This window comes from Pseudophryne corroboree, chromosome 5 (assembly GCF_028390025.1).
Source record: "Pseudophryne corroboree isolate aPseCor3 chromosome 5, aPseCor3.hap2, whole genome shotgun sequence".
NCBI lineage: Eukaryota > Metazoa > Chordata > Amphibia > Anura > Myobatrachidae > Pseudophryne > Pseudophryne corroboree.
This window is the reverse complement of record NC_086448.1, coordinates 581,946,649-581,968,712: the sequence shown is the minus strand read 5'-3', so window position 1 is coordinate 581,968,712 and position 22,064 is coordinate 581,946,649. Positions and strand designations below refer to the sequence as shown.

General features: G+C 45.2%; 1 protein-coding gene and 1 long non-coding RNA gene across 9 annotated transcripts in view; one reads left to right on the top strand and one right to left on the bottom strand.

Moving 5' to 3' along the window:
• Positions 1-22,064, top strand: part of LOC134928074 (beta-Ala-His dipeptidase-like) — a 152,350-nt gene that overhangs the window by 115,988 nt on the left and 14,298 nt on the right. For all 8 annotated transcript variants that reach the window (XM_063923363.1, XM_063923365.1, XM_063923360.1 and 5 more), the window contains 4 exons: positions 3,837-3,921; positions 10,407-10,567; positions 20,218-20,382; positions 20,772-20,913. In XM_063923363.1, the coding sequence (XP_063779433.1) occupies positions 3,837-3,921; positions 10,407-10,567; positions 20,218-20,382; positions 20,772-20,913 (553 nt within the window). The remainder of the gene's footprint in view (positions 1-3,836; positions 3,922-10,406; positions 10,568-20,217; positions 20,383-20,771; positions 20,914-22,064) is intronic.
• LOC134928075 (uncharacterized) overlaps positions 1-22,064 on the bottom strand; it is a 152,348-nt gene that overhangs the window by 127,968 nt on the left and 2,316 nt on the right. The gene's annotated exons all lie outside the window — the stretch shown is intronic.

The window sequence follows — 22,064 nt, the reverse complement described above, 5'->3', positions numbered from 1 at the left end:
GACTAGTTATATACTGTATTTTCCATGAGGAATTCAGGTTGATAAGCAATGAAACCACCCAACTTGTTTTTTTTAGTTTTGTGGACTTGATTTTTTTTTGTATTTATGAATAGTGAATAAACCATTTACTAAAACATATCTTAAAACAGATGCTGTATATCACTTATTAAAAAAACAAAAAAACAAGGAGAGGTGGGTGGAGACAGCGCAGAGAAAATATCCACTCTGTTGCCAATAAAATTGGAACAGCTCATACAATTCAATTAGAAATGTCAAGTTGCAGGCATCTCACTGGTATTGCGCATTAGCTCTGCATGAAATAAGATTACAAAGCATATTTATTAGTAATTATCTCACCGCAGCAATAAGTGATTAAAGATCACCCAGATTTACCAAAAACACATGTAGGGACAGGCGTCAAACTGTAAAAGTAAAGTGATTGCTTATGCAATCACTTTACTTTGTTTCAGGACCCTGTCGCACTACAATGCTGCTGACCACGCATTTGGTAGTGGATAGTGCCAGGGAAGGATCCTCTGGATCTCTTTCCTATTAACGTCTGCATAATGTAACCCATAGGCTACAACAGCTATTTCCATTTGGACATGGTGTTAGCTGTCGGAGGCCAAGTTCTGGAGCTTGGTAAATTCACCAATTAAGATGCCCCAATAACTGAAAAATAAAATGAGACTGATCACGTACACGTTTGGATTTACGCAGGGCGCATACTGCTAATACCTGATAGCCTATATTGTCATAGAACTGTATATTTCGTTCTGATGTGGTATGTAAATTCTTTATCTACATGTTCAATATCCTAACCTGTACAACCTTGTTACTGTTTTGGTTACCGATCACTTTCAATAAAAATTTAGATGCCCCAATGGAAGTGGAGGGAACACAGTGATGCCTGCCTCTGTCCCTCTGTTACATCCAGGGTATACTTTGCTTCTGTGGGGATCATCCCAAAATGTATGTTTTCCGGGTATTTCCCACAAAATAACACTGGTATATTTGTTTCTAAAAATGAATAGAAATTAAAACCAGCAAATAGAAGTAATTAGAATATGTTGGGTACATTTAAATGCCTCTATTGTATAAGTGTGTATAATAGGGAAAAAACACTTCCAACTACAGTGGAGTGAAAACATTTTGTCCCTTCCTGATTTCTTCTGTGTTTATATAGTATCGCACGCAATTGTTTCAGATCTTTGCACAAAATTTAATATAAGACAAAGTCAACCTGAGTATTCACAAAATAAAGTTTATAAATGATAATTTTATGTATTGAATGAAAAAGTTACCCAGCACTTATATCACACATGTGAAAAAGGAATTGCCTCCTAATCTTAACTGGTTGTGCCACATTTAGCAGCCACAACTGCCACCAAATGGAGATCAATCACATGACTGTGCAGGAAGTTTCCCCCACTCTTCTTTGCATAATTGCTTTAATTAATCCACAATGGTGAGTTTTCGAGGATCAACTGCATTTTAAGGTCATGCAACAGCATATCTTATGGACTTTGGGGCTAATTCAGGTTGGATCGATAAATTGCGATCCAATCGGAATTATTGTGTTCGCTCCGTGGGCGCATGTGCAGCGCCCATCTTGCGCAGGGGGGCGACAATACTCCATTTCCTAGGCAGAGACGGAGTGTTACGGGGCGTGGCCTGGAAACAGGGGGTATACCGGCGCGAACGGGGGCGTGATTGCGGCAGCTGCGTGAAGTCGCATGCTGCCACTGAGATCGGAAAGATGGCGGTGGGTCTCCTGCGGGTGCAGCTAAACCCCGCCAACAGGTGGCAACCTTAATTTCTGCTAGCAAGCAGAAGTTGCGATGCGATCGCATTTCTGCTTGTTGAAGAGGGGGGGGAGGGGAGCCGGTGGTCAGCATGCTGGACAGCCTTGCCCTGCGATGGGTGGCCCCCAGCATGCTAACAAAAGGATTGCAAATTCTGCTAATTAGCAGAATTTGCAATCCTTACTGAATTAGGCCCTTTGACTGTGCCTCTCCAAAACTTAATTTTGTTTCTTTTAAGCTATTCAGAAGTAGACTTGCACAAGGTCATTGTCTGGTGGATTTAGTTAAAATTTTTGTTGGGATGGATACTTTTTCATCTTTCTAATAATTAATTTTAGGATGGTAGCTGTAACCTCCCATGAGGCTTACCTCCTTTGGACTTTTTTTACTTACATTGTGCCTACAGAATTATCATACATTAATAACTGACAAGGGGTACAAGAAAAAATGATGATAACTGAAGGGGTACGAGCACTTAAAGTTAAGAACTACTTCATTGGATGCTAAATACATTGCTGCAAAATAATGCAGTGTAATCTCATCACTAAATACTGTTTTCGTTTTCCTATTTCAGCCTTATTGTCCTTTAAAATGTTGATACAATAATTAAGAATGAGTTAAACCTGACCAAAGACCTGATATTTGGGCTATAAAATGTTGCAAACTCTAGGCCTTGAGAGCAGGGGTGTATCTACCTATTGGCCAGGATGGCACTCGCCATGGGCGCCAGGCAAGAAGGGGGCGCCGCCTGGCTGTGCCACCCGCGACCAAAGGGTAGAATAGCAGTACTGTCAGACTGTTCCTGGTGTGAGTCTGTTACTGCTGGAGCGGCGCTGGTGTCCGGCAGCACCGCACTTGTAATCAGACTCAAAATAAACTACAGTTCCAAGCAGCCCTTGTTGCTGGGAGCTCCCGGCAGGAAGGGCTGCTGGGAACTGTAGTTTATTGTGAGCTTGATTACAAGTGCGGTGCTGCCGGACACTAGTCTGATCACTAGTGCCGTTCGGTGCTGACGGACACCGGCGCCGCAATGGCAGTAACAGACTCTCACCAGGTACACAGCAATTGTTATATAGCACAGTGCTATAGGTCAATTTGTTGTTGAAGATAATAAAAAAGTGGCAGTGTTTGGGAGAAGGGACTGTAGTACCTGGAAAACTACACAATTTTCATGCATGTTAGATGTAAGTAAGTAATAAGTAAGCGAAAACTTTAACTTGTTGCGTGTAATAAAGAAAATACATATCTTACCTATTTCAAGGCCAGGTTCAAGGAAATGTATATCAGTTAATTGTATAATTGATCATTTTATCTTGGAAATGACTAATGGTGTTTGGTTTGAGGCTCATCTCACAGCAGCGCATTAGCATTTCATTCAGGATGCAGTCAAGATGCTGGCGTTTGGCATCCCGGCGGTTGGAAAGCTGACGCCAGCATCCCGAAACTGCTCGGAATGCTGATGCTAGCATCCCAACATAGATAGCGATGCAGAATGCCAAAATCGAGTTGGTGCCAAAATCTCCACTGTCAAGCCGCGTGGGAGGTTTAGGGTTAGGCTGCGAGGGTGGGAGGATTAGGGTTAGGCTGCAGGGAGGGAGATTAGGAAGGGTGGGTTAAAGTTAGGCACCAATGAAGAGGATTTTTTGGGGGGCGGGTTAAGGTCAGGCTATGGGAAAGGTGGGTTAGGGGTAGGGGGGAGGGATAGTGTAACGTGAATACGAGACACTACTGTGCGGTGTAATGTGAATAAGGGATACTACTGTGTGGCCTAGTTTGAATTTGAAGTACTATTGTGTCCACGCCCTTCCCCCACAAGACCATGCCCCATTTCCAATACTCACACCTTATTCCAAAAGTGTGTAGGGGGGGCGCCAGCCCCTTACTTTGCCAGGGGTGCTCGGACCCCTAGATACACCCCTGCTTGAGAGTCACAGTTTCTGATCATACGCACTCCAAACATTCTTTTATGATCATACATGCTTACATTAACTGTTAGAATGTAAATTGATTATTTGTGTTTACACTCATTAGGTGACGGGTGCAAGGAGAGACCTTCACTCAGGAGGTTTTGGAGGAACAGTGTATGAGGCTATGAGTGACCTAATATACTTACTTGGTAATGTCCAATTTGTCAATGTCTTAACTAACTTAAAAAAAAAAAACTAACAATTTGAAATGTATTTTTATGTTTCTGTTTGTTGGTACTTTCTCATATTTTTACCTTGCACAGTGCCATTTTTTCCCATGGGCAGGTTTTAGAACTACCTTTTTTTCACTGAATTCTTCAACCCATGCCTTGACTAGTATACTTTCTTAATTTGGAGGCAGTCTGCCTATTAGTTGGAGCTGTGGTCGCCTCTGAATGGGGAAACAATATTTATGGCCATGTTGTATGTATGGTTTTCAATGCATATCAGATGCAACATATATTTTACCCTTACACTTAACATATTACTTATATATTGCATACATTCATTATGTAGTGACTGTAAGTATCTGTACGTTAGCCAAAATGGACTTACAAAAGCAACTTTAAAGGATCAAGTGGGAATTAAATAGGTTTAGCCCATATTTCCTTCATGAATAGCTGTTTTTATCTCCAGTATATTGGCTTGGTAATGGAGACTTAGGGGTTATAAGGGGGTGTAGTATGGCTGACCGGCGGTCTCCTGACCGCCGGTCAGCTTACCGACGCCGGGATCCCGGCAGCATACCGACGCCGGGATCCCGGCGGGGAGGGGCGAGTGCAGCAAGCCCCTTGTGGGCTCGCTGCGCTTGCCACGCTGCGGGCTCGGTGGCGACCTGCGGTCGCCACGGGTTCTATTCCCACTCTATGGGTGTCGTGGACACCCACGAGTGGAAATAGTCCCTGTTGGTCGGCATGCCGACCATCGGGATACTGAGCCGGCGGGATGGTGGAGGAGGTCATGTGACTGTCGGTCAGCAGACCGGCAGTCACATGAATACCACCCGTTATAAGGGTATATGTAAATGACAGTGCAAATAATTCAACAAGGAACATGGGCCCTCATTCCGAGTTGTTCGCTCGCTAGCTGCTTTTAGCAGCATTGCACACGCTAGGCCACCGCCTACTGGGAGTGAATCTTAGCTTAGCAGAATTGCGAATGAAAGATTAGCAGATTTGCGAATAGAAATTTCTTAGCAGTTTCTGAGTAGCTCGAGACTTACTCAGCCATTGCGATCAGTTCAGTCAGTTTCGTTCCTGGTTTGACGTCACAAACACACCCAGCGTTCACTCAGACACTCCCCCATTTCTTCAGACACTCCCGCGTTTTTCCCAGAAACGCCAGCGTTTTTTCGCACACTCCCATAAAACGGCCAGTTTCCGCCCAGAAACACCCACTTCCTGTCAATCACACTCCGATCACCAGAACGATGAAAAATCCTCGTTATGTCGTGAGTAAAATACCTAACTTTTGAGTAAAATAACTAAGCGCATGCGCTCTGCGAACCTTGCGCATGCGCAGTAAGCGACTAATCGCAATATAGCGAAACTCGGCAATGAGCGAACAACTCGGAATGAGGGCCATAGAACAGAAGTTTGTACAGACAGGTAGACAGATAAAAAGAAGACATACATAAACAAGTAGACAAAATAAAATCAGACCTAAAAACAAATGGATGGGAGTGCCCAGCCCACGACAGCTGTATTATTATTATTGTTATTATTACTTTCATTCAAGTTGGATGACACAGCTGAAACAAGGCGTAAGCATGGCTCAGAGTGGAGAGTGGGACAGTTGTGAGGGTACATTAGTGTGGGCAGTAGAGTTAAGCGTAGGTTAAGCTCTAGTAAATAGATGGATTTTCAGAAAGACTTTAAAGATTGATTGGTTGTGGTAGTAAATGCTTTAAGTAAGTAGTGTCAGGGTAAATGGCTGGAGTTGGTCACTAGAAAGTAGAAACAGGTGTGGTGCAAGTCAGATGTAGAATTATGTGGGCAAGAAGCAACCTATTTTAAGAGATTTGAGGTGTATGAACAGGTGGTGTTGAGTGCTATGTAAATAATGAGTAATTTGAATAGATTCTAAAGAACATGGAAAGCCCGTGTAGTAATGGCAAAGCGTCACATTAGATGGGCACCTGAAAGAGTGGAAGAACAGCCTTGCTGCAGAATTTACGATAGAGACAGAGAATTACTATTGTTGATTTGAACTTTGGCTTTACCAGCCAGGGTTGGTGCCACTATAGCAGGGAGAACAAACAGTGTGGGTTCCCCTTGCCATAGTGCCAAACATCCCTAGGTCAGTCAGCACAGGGCTGAATTCCTTAGGAGAATAGGGCCCACACAAAAAATGGGCAATATCTATATATGCCTGATTGGTAAAACCTAGTGCTTGTTAATAAAAAATTCAGGTGACAGCAGATTTCGCCACTACCAGGCTAAAAGGCGTAGCGCTGGTTATCCTTGTGCAGTAAGACAAAAATAATACAGTTTAAGGCTGTACAAATCCTAGGGATCTGTACACCTCCGTACACAAACACACCACTCACAGGAAACTATTCTTTTCAGGGTGTTGTAGTGGTTTAGTAGCAGGCTCAAAATCCACCGTAAATCTGGTGGATTATATACTTCTAATGGGTATTAGTTGAATCGTTTTTGGTACAGTGTGATTTTTGCATGCATTTTCAGCTTAGTAAATTGTCAGGATGCAAAACAGCTGAGGAATCGTTGCAGTCCCTGTTAGATATTGAAATCTGGCTCTGCTAGATTCACATTGCCATTTCATGCCTGCAGTACCATGCCTCGCCATTGTGTTTTACTGTGCTGTTTTGCCACCTGCTGCAAAATGTGTGTATGGCACTGTGGGGCATATATGTATCTGGCACTGTGGGACATATGTGTTCCTGGCACTATGGGGCATATATGTATCTGGCACTTGTGGGACATGTGTATCTGGCACTGTGGGGCATATATGTAACTGGCACTGTGGGGCATATATGTAACTGGCACTGTGGGGCATATATGTATCTGGCACTGTGGGGCATATATGTATCTGGCACTGTGGGGACATGTGTATCTGGCACTGGGGACATATATGTATATGGCACTGTGGGGCATGTGTATCTGGCACTATGGGGGCATATATGTATCTGGCACTGTGGAGGCACCCATTTTTGGGCATTTCTATATGTATGTGGCACTGTACTGGGGCATTATATGTATGTGGCACTGTACAACATGACTAAAACGGGGTTATGACACAAGGTCAAATTCCTACAAACGTCATACCAAAAGGTGTGCGCACAAAAATGGGGTGTAGCTTTGTGACGACTAGGCCATGCCCCCATTTTTGCATGCGCACCTTAGGCGCATGCATGATAGTGGCTCTTACCCTTGACAACAGATCTTTTCTGTCTCTTTGCCTCTGACTGTTTGGCCACCCCTGTAGTAGAGCATGGAATACATATACTTTGGGAGGCCACAAGGTGGACTCAAACAGTTACAATGATCTGGGCAGTTTGGAAGTGTTTGCAGTAAAAGGGAGTGACAAGCAAGACATCTGGCTCACTCCACAGGTCAATGGCCAACCTTTAAAAATGGAACTGGACACAGGATCACCAGTCTCTGTACTGTCACAGCAGGAGTACAAGCTTCATTTTAAAAATGTAAAATTAAAGAAAACTTTGATGCTGCTTAAAACATACAGGGGAGAAAGTAATTCTATGCTGTGTGTTGCATGTTCTTATGCAGTACAATGGCCAGCAGGAGACTCTGGACTTGTACATCATACAGAAAGGCGGCCCAGCATTGTGGGACAGAGAGAGGCTGAGAACAATTCAGTTAGACTGGCTGGCCATCAAACATCTGAGCATCACACATGCCCTGACTTTGTCCCTCAAGACTGTCTTTAACCAAGCTACAGTTGTTTTCCAAACAGGCATTGGGACTTTGCAACACATAAAAGGGAAGCTAGTGTTAATGGATGGAGCATTTCCCAGGTTTCATAAAGCTCACCCAGTACCTTACGCTATCTGGTGGAAGATGGAATGTTGAGCTGGAGTTGGACAGGCTGAAAGGAGAGAAAATCTTATCCAAGGTGGATTGTAGCCCATGGTAAACTCCAGTTGCTCCAATAGTTTAGCAAAATTGCATGGTACGGCTGTGCGGGGACTGTAAGGTCGCCATAAATCTAGTAATGCAGACAGATCACTACCCGTTACCAAGAATTGAAGATACTGTATATTTGTAAATCTGGCAGGAGGACAGAAGTTTACTAAGACTGACCTAGAAATGGAGGCAGGATGATTTGAAGGTGTTCCTCACCGTTAACACAAAGAACTTTGCAGGTACAATTGTTTGGTGTTCAGCATCACTTCTGCCTATGCCCTTTGGCAAGAAGCCATGGACAAAGTGTTACAAGTGGACCATAATACCCAATGCTATCTGGATGACATTATTGTGATAGGCTTTGCTGTAGGTATGAGCCACTGTGCTCGCTGAGATTCGGAATAGTGCACTGCTGTATATGGAGGGGTCTGACCTCCCTAAGTAATATGGATCAATGGTTTGATACAGCGCTGCTGTGTATAAGGGTAAGGGGGGCAGTATGGGTATACTGATGTGTTACGATGAAGGTGAATATGTGTATGTCTAACCTGAGTGGTGAAAAAGAGAGAACACCAGAACACTCTGGTATATGGAGAAGGCAGATTTATTTTGCAAACAACCAAGATACACAATTTCCCTGCCTGGGCTCCCACAGCACTCCCCCTCTATTGTGATAGGCTTTGCAGCGGTTTGAGCAATATGGGCTTAGAGCGAAAAGAGATAAGTGTGAGTTCTTCATGGTTGTGGGCACACTATTAATGCAAATTGACTGCACGAATGTCAGGAAAAAGTGGAAGACGTGTCCCAGCTTTGCTGCTTCTTGGGGTTCATTAATTATTATAATAGATTGTTGCCTAACTTTAGCAACAATTCTGCACCCATTACACCAGTTGCTCTAGCATGGTCAGAAATGGTTCTGGTCTAGAGACTGTGAGCATGCTTTTTTACACAGGCAAAGGACTCAGCCCAGCATTAGCCCACCATGACACCTTGCTTCCTGTCTGAGCGGCCTGTGATGCCTCGGCTTATGGCATTGGAGCTTCCAATAGCGTTATCTAAGGCTGAACGTAGCTATGCAGAGATTGACAGGGAAGCCTTAAGCCTGGTGTGGGGAATAAAATGATTCAATCAGTACTTATAGGGCAAGAAATTTCCGCTTATGACTGACCACCAAGTGTTTTTTTCCATCTGTATCCCTTGGAAGGATATTCCTGTCACTGCGACTGCAAGAATGCAGCGCTGGGCCCTGTACTTAGGTGGATATTGCTATACTATAGAATTTAAACAGACTGCACAACATGCTAATGCAGATGGATCGTAGCAATTGCCTTGACAGACTGCCCTATTGACACAGAAAAACAAGGATGTCTTCCCACAACTGACTGATCAGATGTGAGACTGGTCGAGACCCCATCTTGGCTCACAGCGACACAAAAAGGGTTGGTTTGTGCCACTGCACCGGCAGCTGACCCCTTACTTTAATCAGTGGCGTGAGTTGACAGTTGATTTTGGTTCCTTCTCTGGTGTGTGTGGATCATCGTGCCTGTCAAAGTGCAAGCTAGAGTCTTGGAAGAAATCCATGAGGGCAACTTAGGCGTGGTCAAAGTGAAGGCACTGGCAGGGGGTTTTGTAGGATGGCCAGGGTCAGATCAGCAGTTGGATGATATAGCCAGACAGTGTCCAGGTGCCAATCTTTCCAAAATATGCTCAACCAGCGCCATTGCACACATGGGAGTGGCCGTCCACCCCGTGCCAGCGTAATCACCTACATTTGCGGTACCGTTTGTGATCCATGTTACTGCTGGTGGTAGATGCTAATATAAAATAGACCAAAGTTTTTAAAGTCACTTCTACTACAGCTGTGCATTTGGTGGAAGTGTTGAAGAGTCTGGGCCAGAAAAGGGAACCAGAGCAATTATTATAATTTATTACCAGTTATTTATATAGCGCACACATATTCTGCAGAGCTTTACAGATAATATTTGTCCATTCACATCAGTTCCTGCCCCAGTGGAGCTTACACTCTATATTCCCTACCACATATACACATACACACTTTCACACTAGGGTTCATTTTGTTGGGAGCCAATTAACCTACCACCAGTATATTTTTGGATTGTGGAAGAAATCGGAGTACCTAGAGGTAACCCACGCAAGTACGGGGAGAATATACAAACGCCACACAGTTAGAGCCATGGTGGGAATCGAACCCATGACCTCAGTGCAGTGAGGCAGTAATGCTAACCATTACACCATCCGTACAGCAGTTGGTCAGTGATAACGGGCATCCGTTTATAGATTAAACGTTTTTTAGCTTTTCATTAAGACATATGGAACAAGGATTTTCTCCATGGTTGGAAGCTGTAAATATTATTATCTTATTAACAGGGACAGAGTTTTCCAAATGGCCTCACATAAGGAAATACATGGTTTATTTGAGGCCATCATAGCTTCAGAAACTATCCTGATGCTCATGTTTATAGAATCTAGAAAACAAGTTAACCAAATCCATGATTGTGTTTCTCTAGGCGTACTTGTGGATGTCAATGGTGATATCCTGATTCCAGGTATATATGACGATGTATTACCTCTGAGCGAAAAAGAAAAAGATTTATACAGAGTTCTCCAGTTTAACCTAGATGAGCTGCAGGCTGACACTGGAGTACAGGAGTTTCTCCACCACGGAAAGGTGAGAGAAAGCTATACTACAAAGATGATCAATGTTAGGGCTTATAACGTACATGCCCTTCCTCTACATGACAATAAAATATTACATTTTAGATAGCATAGGGAGATATATTAAAGTAGCTCGCCTCCATTTATTTTAAATTGTAATAGAGGAATATCAGTTTCATTGGTTATATAACAAACAAGGACAAATATGACCAAAAATAATCCAATGCGCAGTCTTAACCAACATCATGTGACCTTGGAGAACACAACCTAGTGCTGTTAAGGTTAACTAGAAAGAGCTCAGAGTTTGCCGATTACGGAGCCCTTTCAGAGGCAGAATGTGTCCCAATCCAGTTAGCTGTTTTGTACAATACAGCCTGCAGTCTTAGGGACTATGGGGGAATCCACTTAGCTATGGGGTTTGCTACCCGGGGAAAAGCTCCAGGTTTCACGCCTGCAGCTATTTAATTAAACAGCCTTTTCCTGCAAAGCAACCCCTGGGTTAACACATTGATTCCACGTAAAATGAAGAATCAATAGGTTTGCCTGCATGATAAACCCCAGAGGTTACCTTTTATTGCTTACTTTCCCTCGCAGCCCCTGAAGGTGTGAGAAAAAGTGAACCTCTGTAGCTTAGTGCGCCGGGTAAACCCTGCGGCTAATTGGATCCCCCTGTGTTTTTTAATATGTATTTCCACCCAAAATTTATTTTTGCCTCTAGAGTGTCTATACAGTATGATATCATATTTTTCTAAAAATAAATACATAAATAAATAAAAAAGACTCTCCTTCCAAGGAGCGATCTGCAGTAGATGTGCAGCTACATATAATGCACATTCTTAGTGCCTGGAACATGCGCATGACAAATGACTTGTGTATATTTCAATGCTGCGTGTAGCATTCACAGGCGTTAAAGTGCACTGCATTATGTAAGTGCTCATGATGTACTTACAGGAAGTAGTTAAAAATATGCTATTAAAAGCGAGTAAAAGTTTTTTTCTATACTGTTTTTTTGGATATGATGTAAATCCAATGTGTATGAGCCCCTACTAGATAACTCCACCTAACACCTTATTTTTACCACACAGCAGAATAGTGGGAGACCCCTGCAGTTTGAGACGACTTGTACCAGTTGTGCTTCTTGTCCCCTCTGATAACAAGTGAAGGTGCAACACCTCTGAATAACCTTATTACAGGACCGTAACTAGGAGTGTGTGAGCGGTGACGCAGCACAGAGTGCAGGGCTCTGTGGGCAGCGCTGTTGCTGCCTCATGTTCCCTACATTTGGCTAGCAGGATATCTAGAATGGCATACTGCATCCAGGATCTTATCCTTTAAAGCAAGCATTCCCAACCTCGGTCCTCAAGGCACACTAAGGCTGGGGCCACACATAATGGCCAAGCGGGTCCCGTTCAGTGGGACCCGCTTGGTCACAAGGAGACTGCACATGGGTGTCTATGCAGGCGCCCACACATGTGCAGCAGTCCCGCTGCCGCTGGATCCATGCTGCGGTTGGGCCGAATGATAGGACGGCAGGATTTCAATGTGAACACATACATTTCAATGTATGTGTTCACACAGTGCGCTGTGCCACACTGCCGCACTGTACGCCATTGAAATCCCTTGTGTCACCGGCCGGATCCTGTTCTGCGACATCCTGTAGAACAGGATCCGTGTGCACACAAAAAAAACCTCTCGGCCAAGCGGGTCCCGCTTGGCCGCTATGTATGGCCCCTGCCTAACAGTGCAGGTTTTAGTGATATCCAGGCATCAGCACAGATGATTAAATAACTGAGGTACTAATTAAGTCACTAAGTCACCTGTGCTCAAGCATGGATATCACTAAAACCAGGACTGTTAGTGTTGCTTGAGGATCAAGGTTGGGAAAGCCTGCTTAAGACGCTCCAGGGAGGCACCCTGCAGTTTGTGCAGCCTCCTGGGCAGTGCTGTACTTTCTGGCACCAGTAGCCCCACCCCCATTTGGAACATCATCAGTCATGAGTGTGGCCGGCACAGGGCACAGTGTTTCCTTGTTATTGCACTATTTATATTTATTATTATTAGTATGTATTTGTGTAGCGCCAGCATATTCTGTTATGCTTTACAATTAGGAACAACACAGTAATAAAACAAAACTGTGTATTAACAGACAAAGGGTAAAAGGGTCCTGCTTACAATGTATTGGAAAATAGTTTGATACATGAGACTAAGGGGCCTAGTCATCATTAATTGCAATGTATTAACTCCCCACGATTTGCAGCGGTAGATCCAAATCTACCTCAGGAATTCATTAGAGCTCTGGTGAAGTGACAGCAGTAGCTGTCTTGCAAAGCTCTAACTCTAAAGCTTACTCTGCTAATACAGGCAGTTATACAAGTTTACACTGCTGGTTTCCATCCCGCCAGTGCTACTGCACAAGTGTGACCTCACGTATACACACTGTGAGGGCTGGAGGAGGCAGAGGAATCCATATGCATCCATACTTGCAATCTGGCCCTAATCCTTATAATAAATATGGGGAAAGCAGAGATTCTACGTATTTCACATAGCAAATTGTTTTTATAAATAGGTCTCTAAGTGCCACATATTGCATATCTGTCCTGCCAGATGTAAATGGCAGAGGTGCTTTATGATCCAGATATACAGCACTGTTGGTTTGGGGACTTAAGGATAAATGTATTAAAGATCGATGATCAACATCAATCTTTAGTAAACTTACCCTAAAGCTGGCCATACATTAGTACAACCAGCGTCCAAACCAATTTCTCATAAGATTTCCCTTCAATCTCCTCGGGAGCCCCTGGCTCACGATTTGGAGTTTTATGTGCATATGATGAAGCATACAATCTATCAATCAGTTGTTTGCCTCACAAAAAGCACGTGATCACCTGAAAGGAAATGCCACTCAAAAATTATGCTGATCGTATACGATACATTGTACGTACATAAAAATAAGAATTTACTTACCGATAATTCTATTTCTCATAGTCTGTAGTGGATGCTGGGAACTCCGTAAGGACCATGGGGAATAGCAGCTCCGCAGGAGACTGGGCACAAAAGTAAAAGCTTTATGACTAGCTGGTGTGCACTGGCTCCTCCCCCTATGACCCTCCTCCAAGCCTCAGTTAGGATACTGTGCCCGGACGAGCGTACATAATAAGGAAGGATCTTGAATCCCGGGTAAGACTCATACCAGCCACACCAATCACACCGTACAACTTGTGATCTGAACCCAGTTAACAGTATGATAAACGTAGGAGCCTCTGAAAAGATGTCTCACAACAATAAACAACCCGATTTTTGTAACAATAACTATATACAAGTATTGCAGACAATCCGCACTTGGGATGGGCGCCCAGCATCCACTACAGACTATGAGAAATAGAATTATCGGTAAGTAAATTCTTATTTTCTCTGACGTCCTAGTGGATGCTGGGAACTCCGTAAGGACCATGGGGATTATACCAAAGCTCCCAAACGGGCGGGAGAGTGCGGATGACTCTGCAGCACTGAATGAGAGAACTCCAGGTCCTCCTCAGCCAGGGTATCGAATTTGTAAAATTTAGCAAACGTGTTTGCCCCTGACCAAGTAGCTGCTCGGCAAAGTTGTAAAGCCGAGACCCCTCGGGCAGCCGCCCAAGATGAGCCCACCTTCCTTGTGGAATGGGCTTTTACAGATTTTGGCTGTGGCAGGCCTGCCACAGAATGTGCAAGCTGAATCGTACTACAAATCCAACGAGCAATCGTCTGCTTAGAAGTAGGAGCACCCAGCTTGTTGGGTGCATACAGGATAAACAGCGAGTCAGATTTTCTGACTCCAACCGTCCTGGAAACATATATTTTCAGGGCCCTGACTACGTCCAGCAACTTGGAGTCCTCCAAGTCCCTAGTAGCCGCAGGCACCACAATAGGCTGGTTCATGTGAAACGCTGAAACCACCTTAGGGAGAAATTGAGGGCGAGTCCTCAGTTCTGCCCTGTCTGAATGAAAAATTAGGTACGGGCTTTTATATGATAAAGCCGCCAATTCTGAGACACGCCTGGCTGAAGCCAGGTCTAACAGCATGACCACTTTCCATGTGAGATATTTTAATTCCACAGTGGTGAGTGGTTCAAACCAATGTGACTTTAGGAGACTCAACACTACATTGAGATCCCAAGGTGCCACTGGAGGCACAAAGGAGGCTGTATATGCAGTACCCCTTTGACAAACGTCTGAACTTCAGGCACTGAAGCCAGTTCTTTTTGGAAGAATAATGACAGGGCCGAAATTTGAACCTTAATGGACCCTAATTTTAGGCCCATAGATAGTCCTGTTTGCAGGAAATGCAGGAAACGACCCAGTTGAAATTCCTCTGTAGGGGCCTTCTTGGCCTCACACCACGCAACATATTTTCGCCAAATGCGGTGATAATGTTTCGCGGTTACATCCTTCCTGGCCTTGATCAGGGTAGGGATGACTTCATCTGGAATGCCTTTTTCCTTCAGGATCCGGCGTTCAACCTCCATGCCGTCAAACGCAGCCGCGGTAAGTCTTGGAACAGACAAGGTCCCTGCTGGAGCAGGTCCTTTCTTAGAGGTAGAGGCCACGGGTCCTCCGTGAGCATCTCTTGAAGTTCCGGGTACCAAGTCCTCCTTGGCCAATCCGGAGCCACGAGTATAGTTCTTACTCCTCTCCTTCTTATGATTCTCAATACTTTGGGTATGAGAGGCAGAGGAGGGAACACATACACTGACTGGTACACCCACGGTGTTACCAGAGCGTCCACCGCTATCGCCTGAGGGTCCCTTGACCTGGCGCAATATCTGTCTAGTTTCTTGTTGAGACGAGACGCCATCATGTCCACCTTTGGTTTTTCACAACGGTTTACAATCACGTGGAAGACTTCTGGGTGAAGTCCCCACTCCCCCGGGTGGAGGTCGTGTCCACTCCCGGAATGAACACCGCTGACAGTGCTGTCACATAATTTTCCGCCCATCGAAGAATTCTTGCAGCTTCTGCCATTGCCCTCCTGCTTCTTGTGCCGCCCTGTCTGTTTACGTGGGCGACTGCCGTGATGTTGTCCGATTGGATCAATACCGACTGACCCTGAAGCAGAGGCCTTGCTTGACTTAGGGCATTGTAAATTGCCCTTAGTTCCAGGATATTTATGTGAAGAGACGTTTCCATGCTTGACCACAAGCCCTGGAAATTTCTTCCCTGTGTGACTGCTCCCCAGCCTCTCAGGCTGGCATCCGTGGTCACCAGAATCCAGTCCTGAATGCCGAATCTGCGGCCCTCTAGAAGATGAGCACTCTGCAACCACCACAGGAGAGACACCCTTGTCCTTGGAGATAGGGTTATCCGCTGATGCATCTGAAGATGCGATCCGGACCATTTGTCCAGCAGATCCCACTGAAAAGTTCTTGCATGGAATCTTCCGAATGGAATCGCTTCGTAAGAAGCCACCATCTTTCCCAGGACCCTTGTGCATTGATGCACTGACACTTGTCCTGGTTTCAGGAGGTTCCTGACTAGCTCGGATAACTCCCTGGCCTTCTCCTCCGGGAGAAACACCTTTTTCTGGACTGTGTCCAGAATCATCCCTAGGAACAGTAGACGTGTTGTTGGAATCAGCTGCGATTTTGGAATATTTAGAATCCACCCGTGCTGACGTAGCACTACCTGAGATAGTGCTACTCCGACCTCTAACTGTTCCCTGGACCTTGCCCTTATCAGGAGATCGTCCAAGTAAGGGATAATTAAGACGCCTTTTCTTCGAAGAAGAAACATCATTTCGGCCATTACCTTGGTAAAGACCCGTGGTGCCGTGGACAATCCAAACGGCAGCGTCTGAAACTGATAATGACAGTTTTGTACCACAAACCTGAGGTACCCTTGGTGAGAAGGGTAGATTGGGACATGGAGATAAGCATCTTTGATGTCCAGAGACACCATATAGTCCCCTTCTTCCAGGTTCGCTATCACTGCTCTGAGTGACTCCATCTTGAATTTGAACCTTTTTATGTAAGTGTTCAATGATTTCAGATTTAAAATCGGTCTCACCGAGCCGTCCGGCTTCGGTACCACAAACAGCGTGGAGTAATACCCCTTTCCCTGTTGTAGGAGGGGTACCTTGATTATCACCTGCTGGGAATACAGCTTGTGAATAGCTTCCAATACTGCCTCCCTGTCGGAGGGAGACGTTGGTAGAGCAGACTTCAGGAACCGGCGAGGGGGAGACGTCTCGAATTCCAATTTGTACCCCTGTGATACTACCTGCAGGATCCAGGGGTCCACTTGCGAGTGAGCCCACTGCGCGTTGAAATTTTTGAGACGGGCCCCCACCGTGCCTGAGTCCGCTTGTAAAGCCCCAGCGTCATGCTGAAGACTTGGCAGAAGCGGGGGAGGGCTTCTGATCCTGGGAAGAGGCTGCCTGCTGCAGTCTTTTTCCCCTTCCTCTGCCCCGGGGCAGAAATGAGTGGCCTTTTGCCCGCTTGCCCTTATGGGGACGAAAGGACTGAGTTTGAAAAGACGGTGTCTTTTTCTGCTGAGAGGTGACCTGGGGTAAAAAGGTGGATTTCCCAGCCGTCGCCGTGGCCACCAGGTCCGATAGACCGACCCCAAATAACTCCTCCCCTTTATACGGCAAAACTTCCATATGCCGTTTGGAATCCGCATCACCTGACCACTGTCGTGTCCATAAACTTCTTCTGGCAGAAATGGACAGCGCACTTACTCTTGATGCCAGGGTGCAAATATCCCTCTGTGCATCTCGCATATATAGTAATGCATCCTTTAAATGCTCTATAGTCAATAATATACTGTCCCTATCCAGGGTATCAATATTTTCAGTCAGGGAATCCGACCAAGCCACTCCAGCGCTGCACATCCAGGCTGAGGCGATTGCTGGTCGTAGTATAACACCAGTATGTGTGTATATACCCTTTAGGATATTTTCCAGCTTTCTATCAGCTGGTTCCTTGAGGGCGGCCGTATCAGGAGACGGCAACGCCACTTGTTTTGATAAGCGTGTGAGCGCCTTATCTACCCTAGGGGGTGTTTCCCAACGCGCCCTAACCTCTGGCGGGAAAGGGTATAATGCCAATAATTTATTAGAAATCAGCAGTTTTTTATCGGGGGAAACCCACGCTTTGTCACACACCTCATTTAATTCATCTGATTCAGGAAAAACTATGGGTAGTTTTTTCACACCCCACATAATACCCCTTTTTGTGGTACTTGTAGTATCAGAAATGTTCAAAGCCTCCTTCATTGCCGTGATCATGTAACGTGTGGCCCTACTGGACATTACGTTTGTCTCGTCACCGTCGACGCTGGAGTCAGTATCCGTGTCTGGGTCTGTGTCGACCATCTGAGGTAACGGGCGCTTTAGAGCCCCTGACGGTGTTTGAGACGCCTGGACAGGCACTAACTGATTTGCCGGCTGTCTCATGTCGTCAACAGTTTTTTGCAAAGTGCTGACACTGTCACGTAATTCCTTCCATACGACCATCCAGTCAGGTGTCGACTCCCTAGGGGGTGACATCACTATTACAGGCAATTGCTCCGCCTCCACATCATTTTCCTCCTCATACATGTCGACACAATCGTACCGACACACAGCACACACACAGGGAATGCTCTGATAGAGGACAGGACCCCACGAGCCCTTTGGGGAGACAGAGGGAGAGTTTGCCAGCACACACCAGAGCGCTATATATATATACAGGGATAACCTTATATAAGTGTTTCTCCCTTCTATAGCTGCTGTATTTGTATTATCTGCCAATTAGTGCCCCCCCTCTCTTGTTTTACCCTGATTCTGTAGCAGGACTGCAGGGGAGAGTCAGGGAGCCGTCCTTCCAGCGGAGCTGTGAGGGAAAATGGCGCTTGTGTGCTGAGGAGATAGGCTCCGCCCCCTTTCCGGCTGCCTTTTCTCCCGCTTTTTTTAGGAAAACTGGCAGGGGTTAAATGCATCCATATAGCCCAGGAGCTATATGTGATGCATTTCTTTAGCCATATAAGGTTTAAAACATGTTTTATTGCGTCTCAGGGCGCTCCCCCCCAGCGCCCTGCACCCTCAGTGACCGGAGTGTGAAGTGTGCTGAGAGCAATGGCGCACAGCTGCAGTGCTGTGCGCTACCTTATTGAAGACAGGAACGTCTTCTGCCGCCGATTTTTCCGGACCTCTTCGCTCTTCTGGCTCTGTAAGGGGGCCGGCGGCGCGGCTCCGGGACCCATCCAAGCTGAGCCTGTGATCGTCCCTCTGGAGCTAATGTCCAGTAGCCAAGAAGCCCAATCCACTCTGCATGCAGGTGAGTTCGCTTCTTCTCCCCTTAGTCCCACGATGCAGTGAGCCTGTTGCCAGCAGGTCTCACTGAAAATAAAAAACCTATTTAAACTTTTACTCTAAGCAGCTCAGGAGAGCTACCTAGCATGCACCCTTCTCGGCCGGGCACAAAAATCTAACTGAGGCTTGGAGGAGGGTCATAGGGGGAGGAGCCAGTGCACACCAGCTAGTCATAAAGCTTTTACTTTTGTGCCCAGTCTCCTGCGGAGCCGCTATTCCCCATGGTCCTTACGGAGTTCCCAGCATCCACTAGGACGTCAGAGAAACAAGGTACGATGTGCATGCAATTACAACGGACAATAGGGGTCATTCCGAGTTGTTCGTTCGGTATTTTTTTCTCACAACGGAGCGATTAGTCGCTAATGCGCATGCGCAATGTTCGCAGTGCTACTGCGCCAAGTAAATTTGCTATGCAGTTAGGTATTTTACTCATGGCATTACAAGGTTTTTTCTTCGTTCTGGTGATCGTAATGTGATTGACAGGAAGTGGGTGTTTCTGGGCGGAAACAGGCCGTTTTATGGGTGTGTGCGAAAAAACGCTACCGTTTCTGGGAAAAACGCGGGAGTGGCCGGAGAAACGGAGGAGTGTCTGGCCGAACGCTGGGTGTGTTTGTGACGTCAAACCAGGAACGACAAGCACTGAACTGATCGCAGATGCCGAGTAAGTGTGGAGCTACTCAGAAACTGCTAAGAGGTGTCTATTCGCTATTTTGCTAAGCTTTCGTTCGCAATTTTGATAAGCTAAGATTCACTCCCAGTAGGCGGCGGCTTAGCGTGTGCAAAGCTGCTAAAAGCAGCTTGCGAGCGAACAACTCGGAATGACCCCCAATATGGGCTGCATATATGATCAGAGGATACGACATTCGATCCACAGGGCCGCGCATCGCATTGTAATCGTACCCAAAACACGTACAATGTGCACACAATGCATCATACAACGCGTCTAAATCGTACATTCGTATGCGATATCATATTAGTGTATGGCCAGCATGAGAGTTTGAAATAACAAATGTAAGTTTTGTGTGAACTGTGTAGAGGTACCAAGGAGGCTAATATGACAGTATAGTTGCAGTTATAGTATGAGTTCCAGTTGCACTAATGCATAAATGAAATAGCATGGCATAGAGTTCAGTTTGGGGCATTTATGGTAACTGTACACACAAGTTATGGCACACATGAAAAAACGACTTTCTTCTGTGGACTCAGCCAGACCTAGTAAAGCTCACATGGCCAATTATGCATAGATGTAATACAGCTCTAAACTTATAGTTACATTACACAGATTTAAAATTCATAATATGTATTTAGATGAAAACTTTTTATTTTCTGTCTAGGAAGAGTTACTTATGCACAGATGGCGATTTCCTTCTTTATCAATCCATGGTATTGAAGGAGCCTTTTCTGGATCTGGAACAAAAACTGTTATTCCGGCAAGAGTTGTCGGAAAATTTTCAATTCGACAAGTTCCTAATATGAAACCATCAGTTGTGGAGAAACAGGTATATTAGTAATATGTTATTTAAGACACTAGTTCTCATTGATTAAATAACGTGGTCACATGGCATACAACCGCATCAAGATGGGCTTCCTCTGACATGGTGACATCCGTCCTGCCCCCATTGGAATTTGGTTCAGCATAAAGGCATATTTCCACTACTATCCCATATAATAGAAAATGTCATTATATATTCCAGACATGGGCAACCTGGAGCTTTACAACAGTTGTGCAGCTACAAGTTCCCAGCATGTCATGCTAGTTTGCTAGTAAATTATAGTTCCATTTCAACCAGAGAACCATAGGTTGATTAAACATGGTGCATTACACACTAAACAGCATAGCTCCAAAGAAAAAGGATTTGTTCTAATATTTTGTACGCCTTCCCAATAGGTTTCAGATTACCTGGAAAAGAAATTTTTAGAACGCAAGAGTCCTAATAAAATGAAAGTAACCATGGTCATCGGAGCACAGCCCTGGCTAGCGAATATGAGTGATCCCCAATATCTGGCTGCAAGGAAAGCTGTGGAAAGAGGTACTGCACCGTTACTAACCCAACAATAGGCTCATACGAAGCTTTTTGTGGGGACTGAGAAGAAAATCCTGACACAATATCAGAGTTGACTATAAGACCTATAAAACTGGTCATAAAGCATGTCTTAGGCTGGGTACGCATCTGGCAGATATGTCTGCCATCCAGGGCCAGATTAAGCCTTGGGGGTGCCCGGGGCACTTAAGACAGGAGGGCCCCAGTGGAAGGTGGGGGGTGTATGTTAGATTGTGCATACCTCCCAACATGTCCCATTCCAGGAGGGACAAAATGCTCTCTACCTGGACTTCTCACTTAATATACAGTATGATTGTAGTCACCTGTGTTGAACTATTTCATTGATAAAAAAGGTATTTCAACACAGGTGACTGCAATCACAAATTAAGAAGGAAGTCCAGGTAAATTGCATGTTGTCCCTCCTGGAATGGGTCATGTTGGGAGGTATGGATTGTGTATATTAAATTGAAACCAATGGTGTATGTTAGTTTTAAACTAATACTTCAATAATGGCTGGGTACTGTTTATAGCTCCGCCTAATTGAAAGACAACTATTATATAACATTTTCAGATAACTTAACCTTAAAATACACATAGAAAAATAAAATAATTTATCTTGTCACAAGCAAGAATAGCAACAGCCTCTGTACTACTTACACAATCGGACAGGACTCAGGAGGACTCTGTGTGTGTGCCTCTATCTCTAGACCCAAATGGTTTAGTTGCAGAACAGTTTACACAAGGCTCAGACACCCAAGCAGGGAAGAGGATAAGCTGGAATCTCTGTGTCACTTACAGTTCTCTCCATCCTCCTATCTCTCCACTGTTTGGAAAGCTCTTTTGGTAGCTCATGATACTCTTGGGTCTGTGCCTTCACTGCATACTGTCTTGCTCACATTCTGGCTGCTGGTTCTGCTGCTGCTTAAGAGGGAAAGCTAATGATGTCAGTGTGCTCTAGCCAGGGGGCCCCCTGACAAAGGGGGGCCCGTGTTACAGTATGCACTGCATCCCCCCTTTAATCTGGCTACGCTGCCATCCTGCATTTGCGCCAATTGAGCAGCTGATTCTGGTAAGCATGCACACTTACCAATTGGCCGCGTGCTGTATTCTTTGCTGACATCACAGTTGGGTGGGCATTT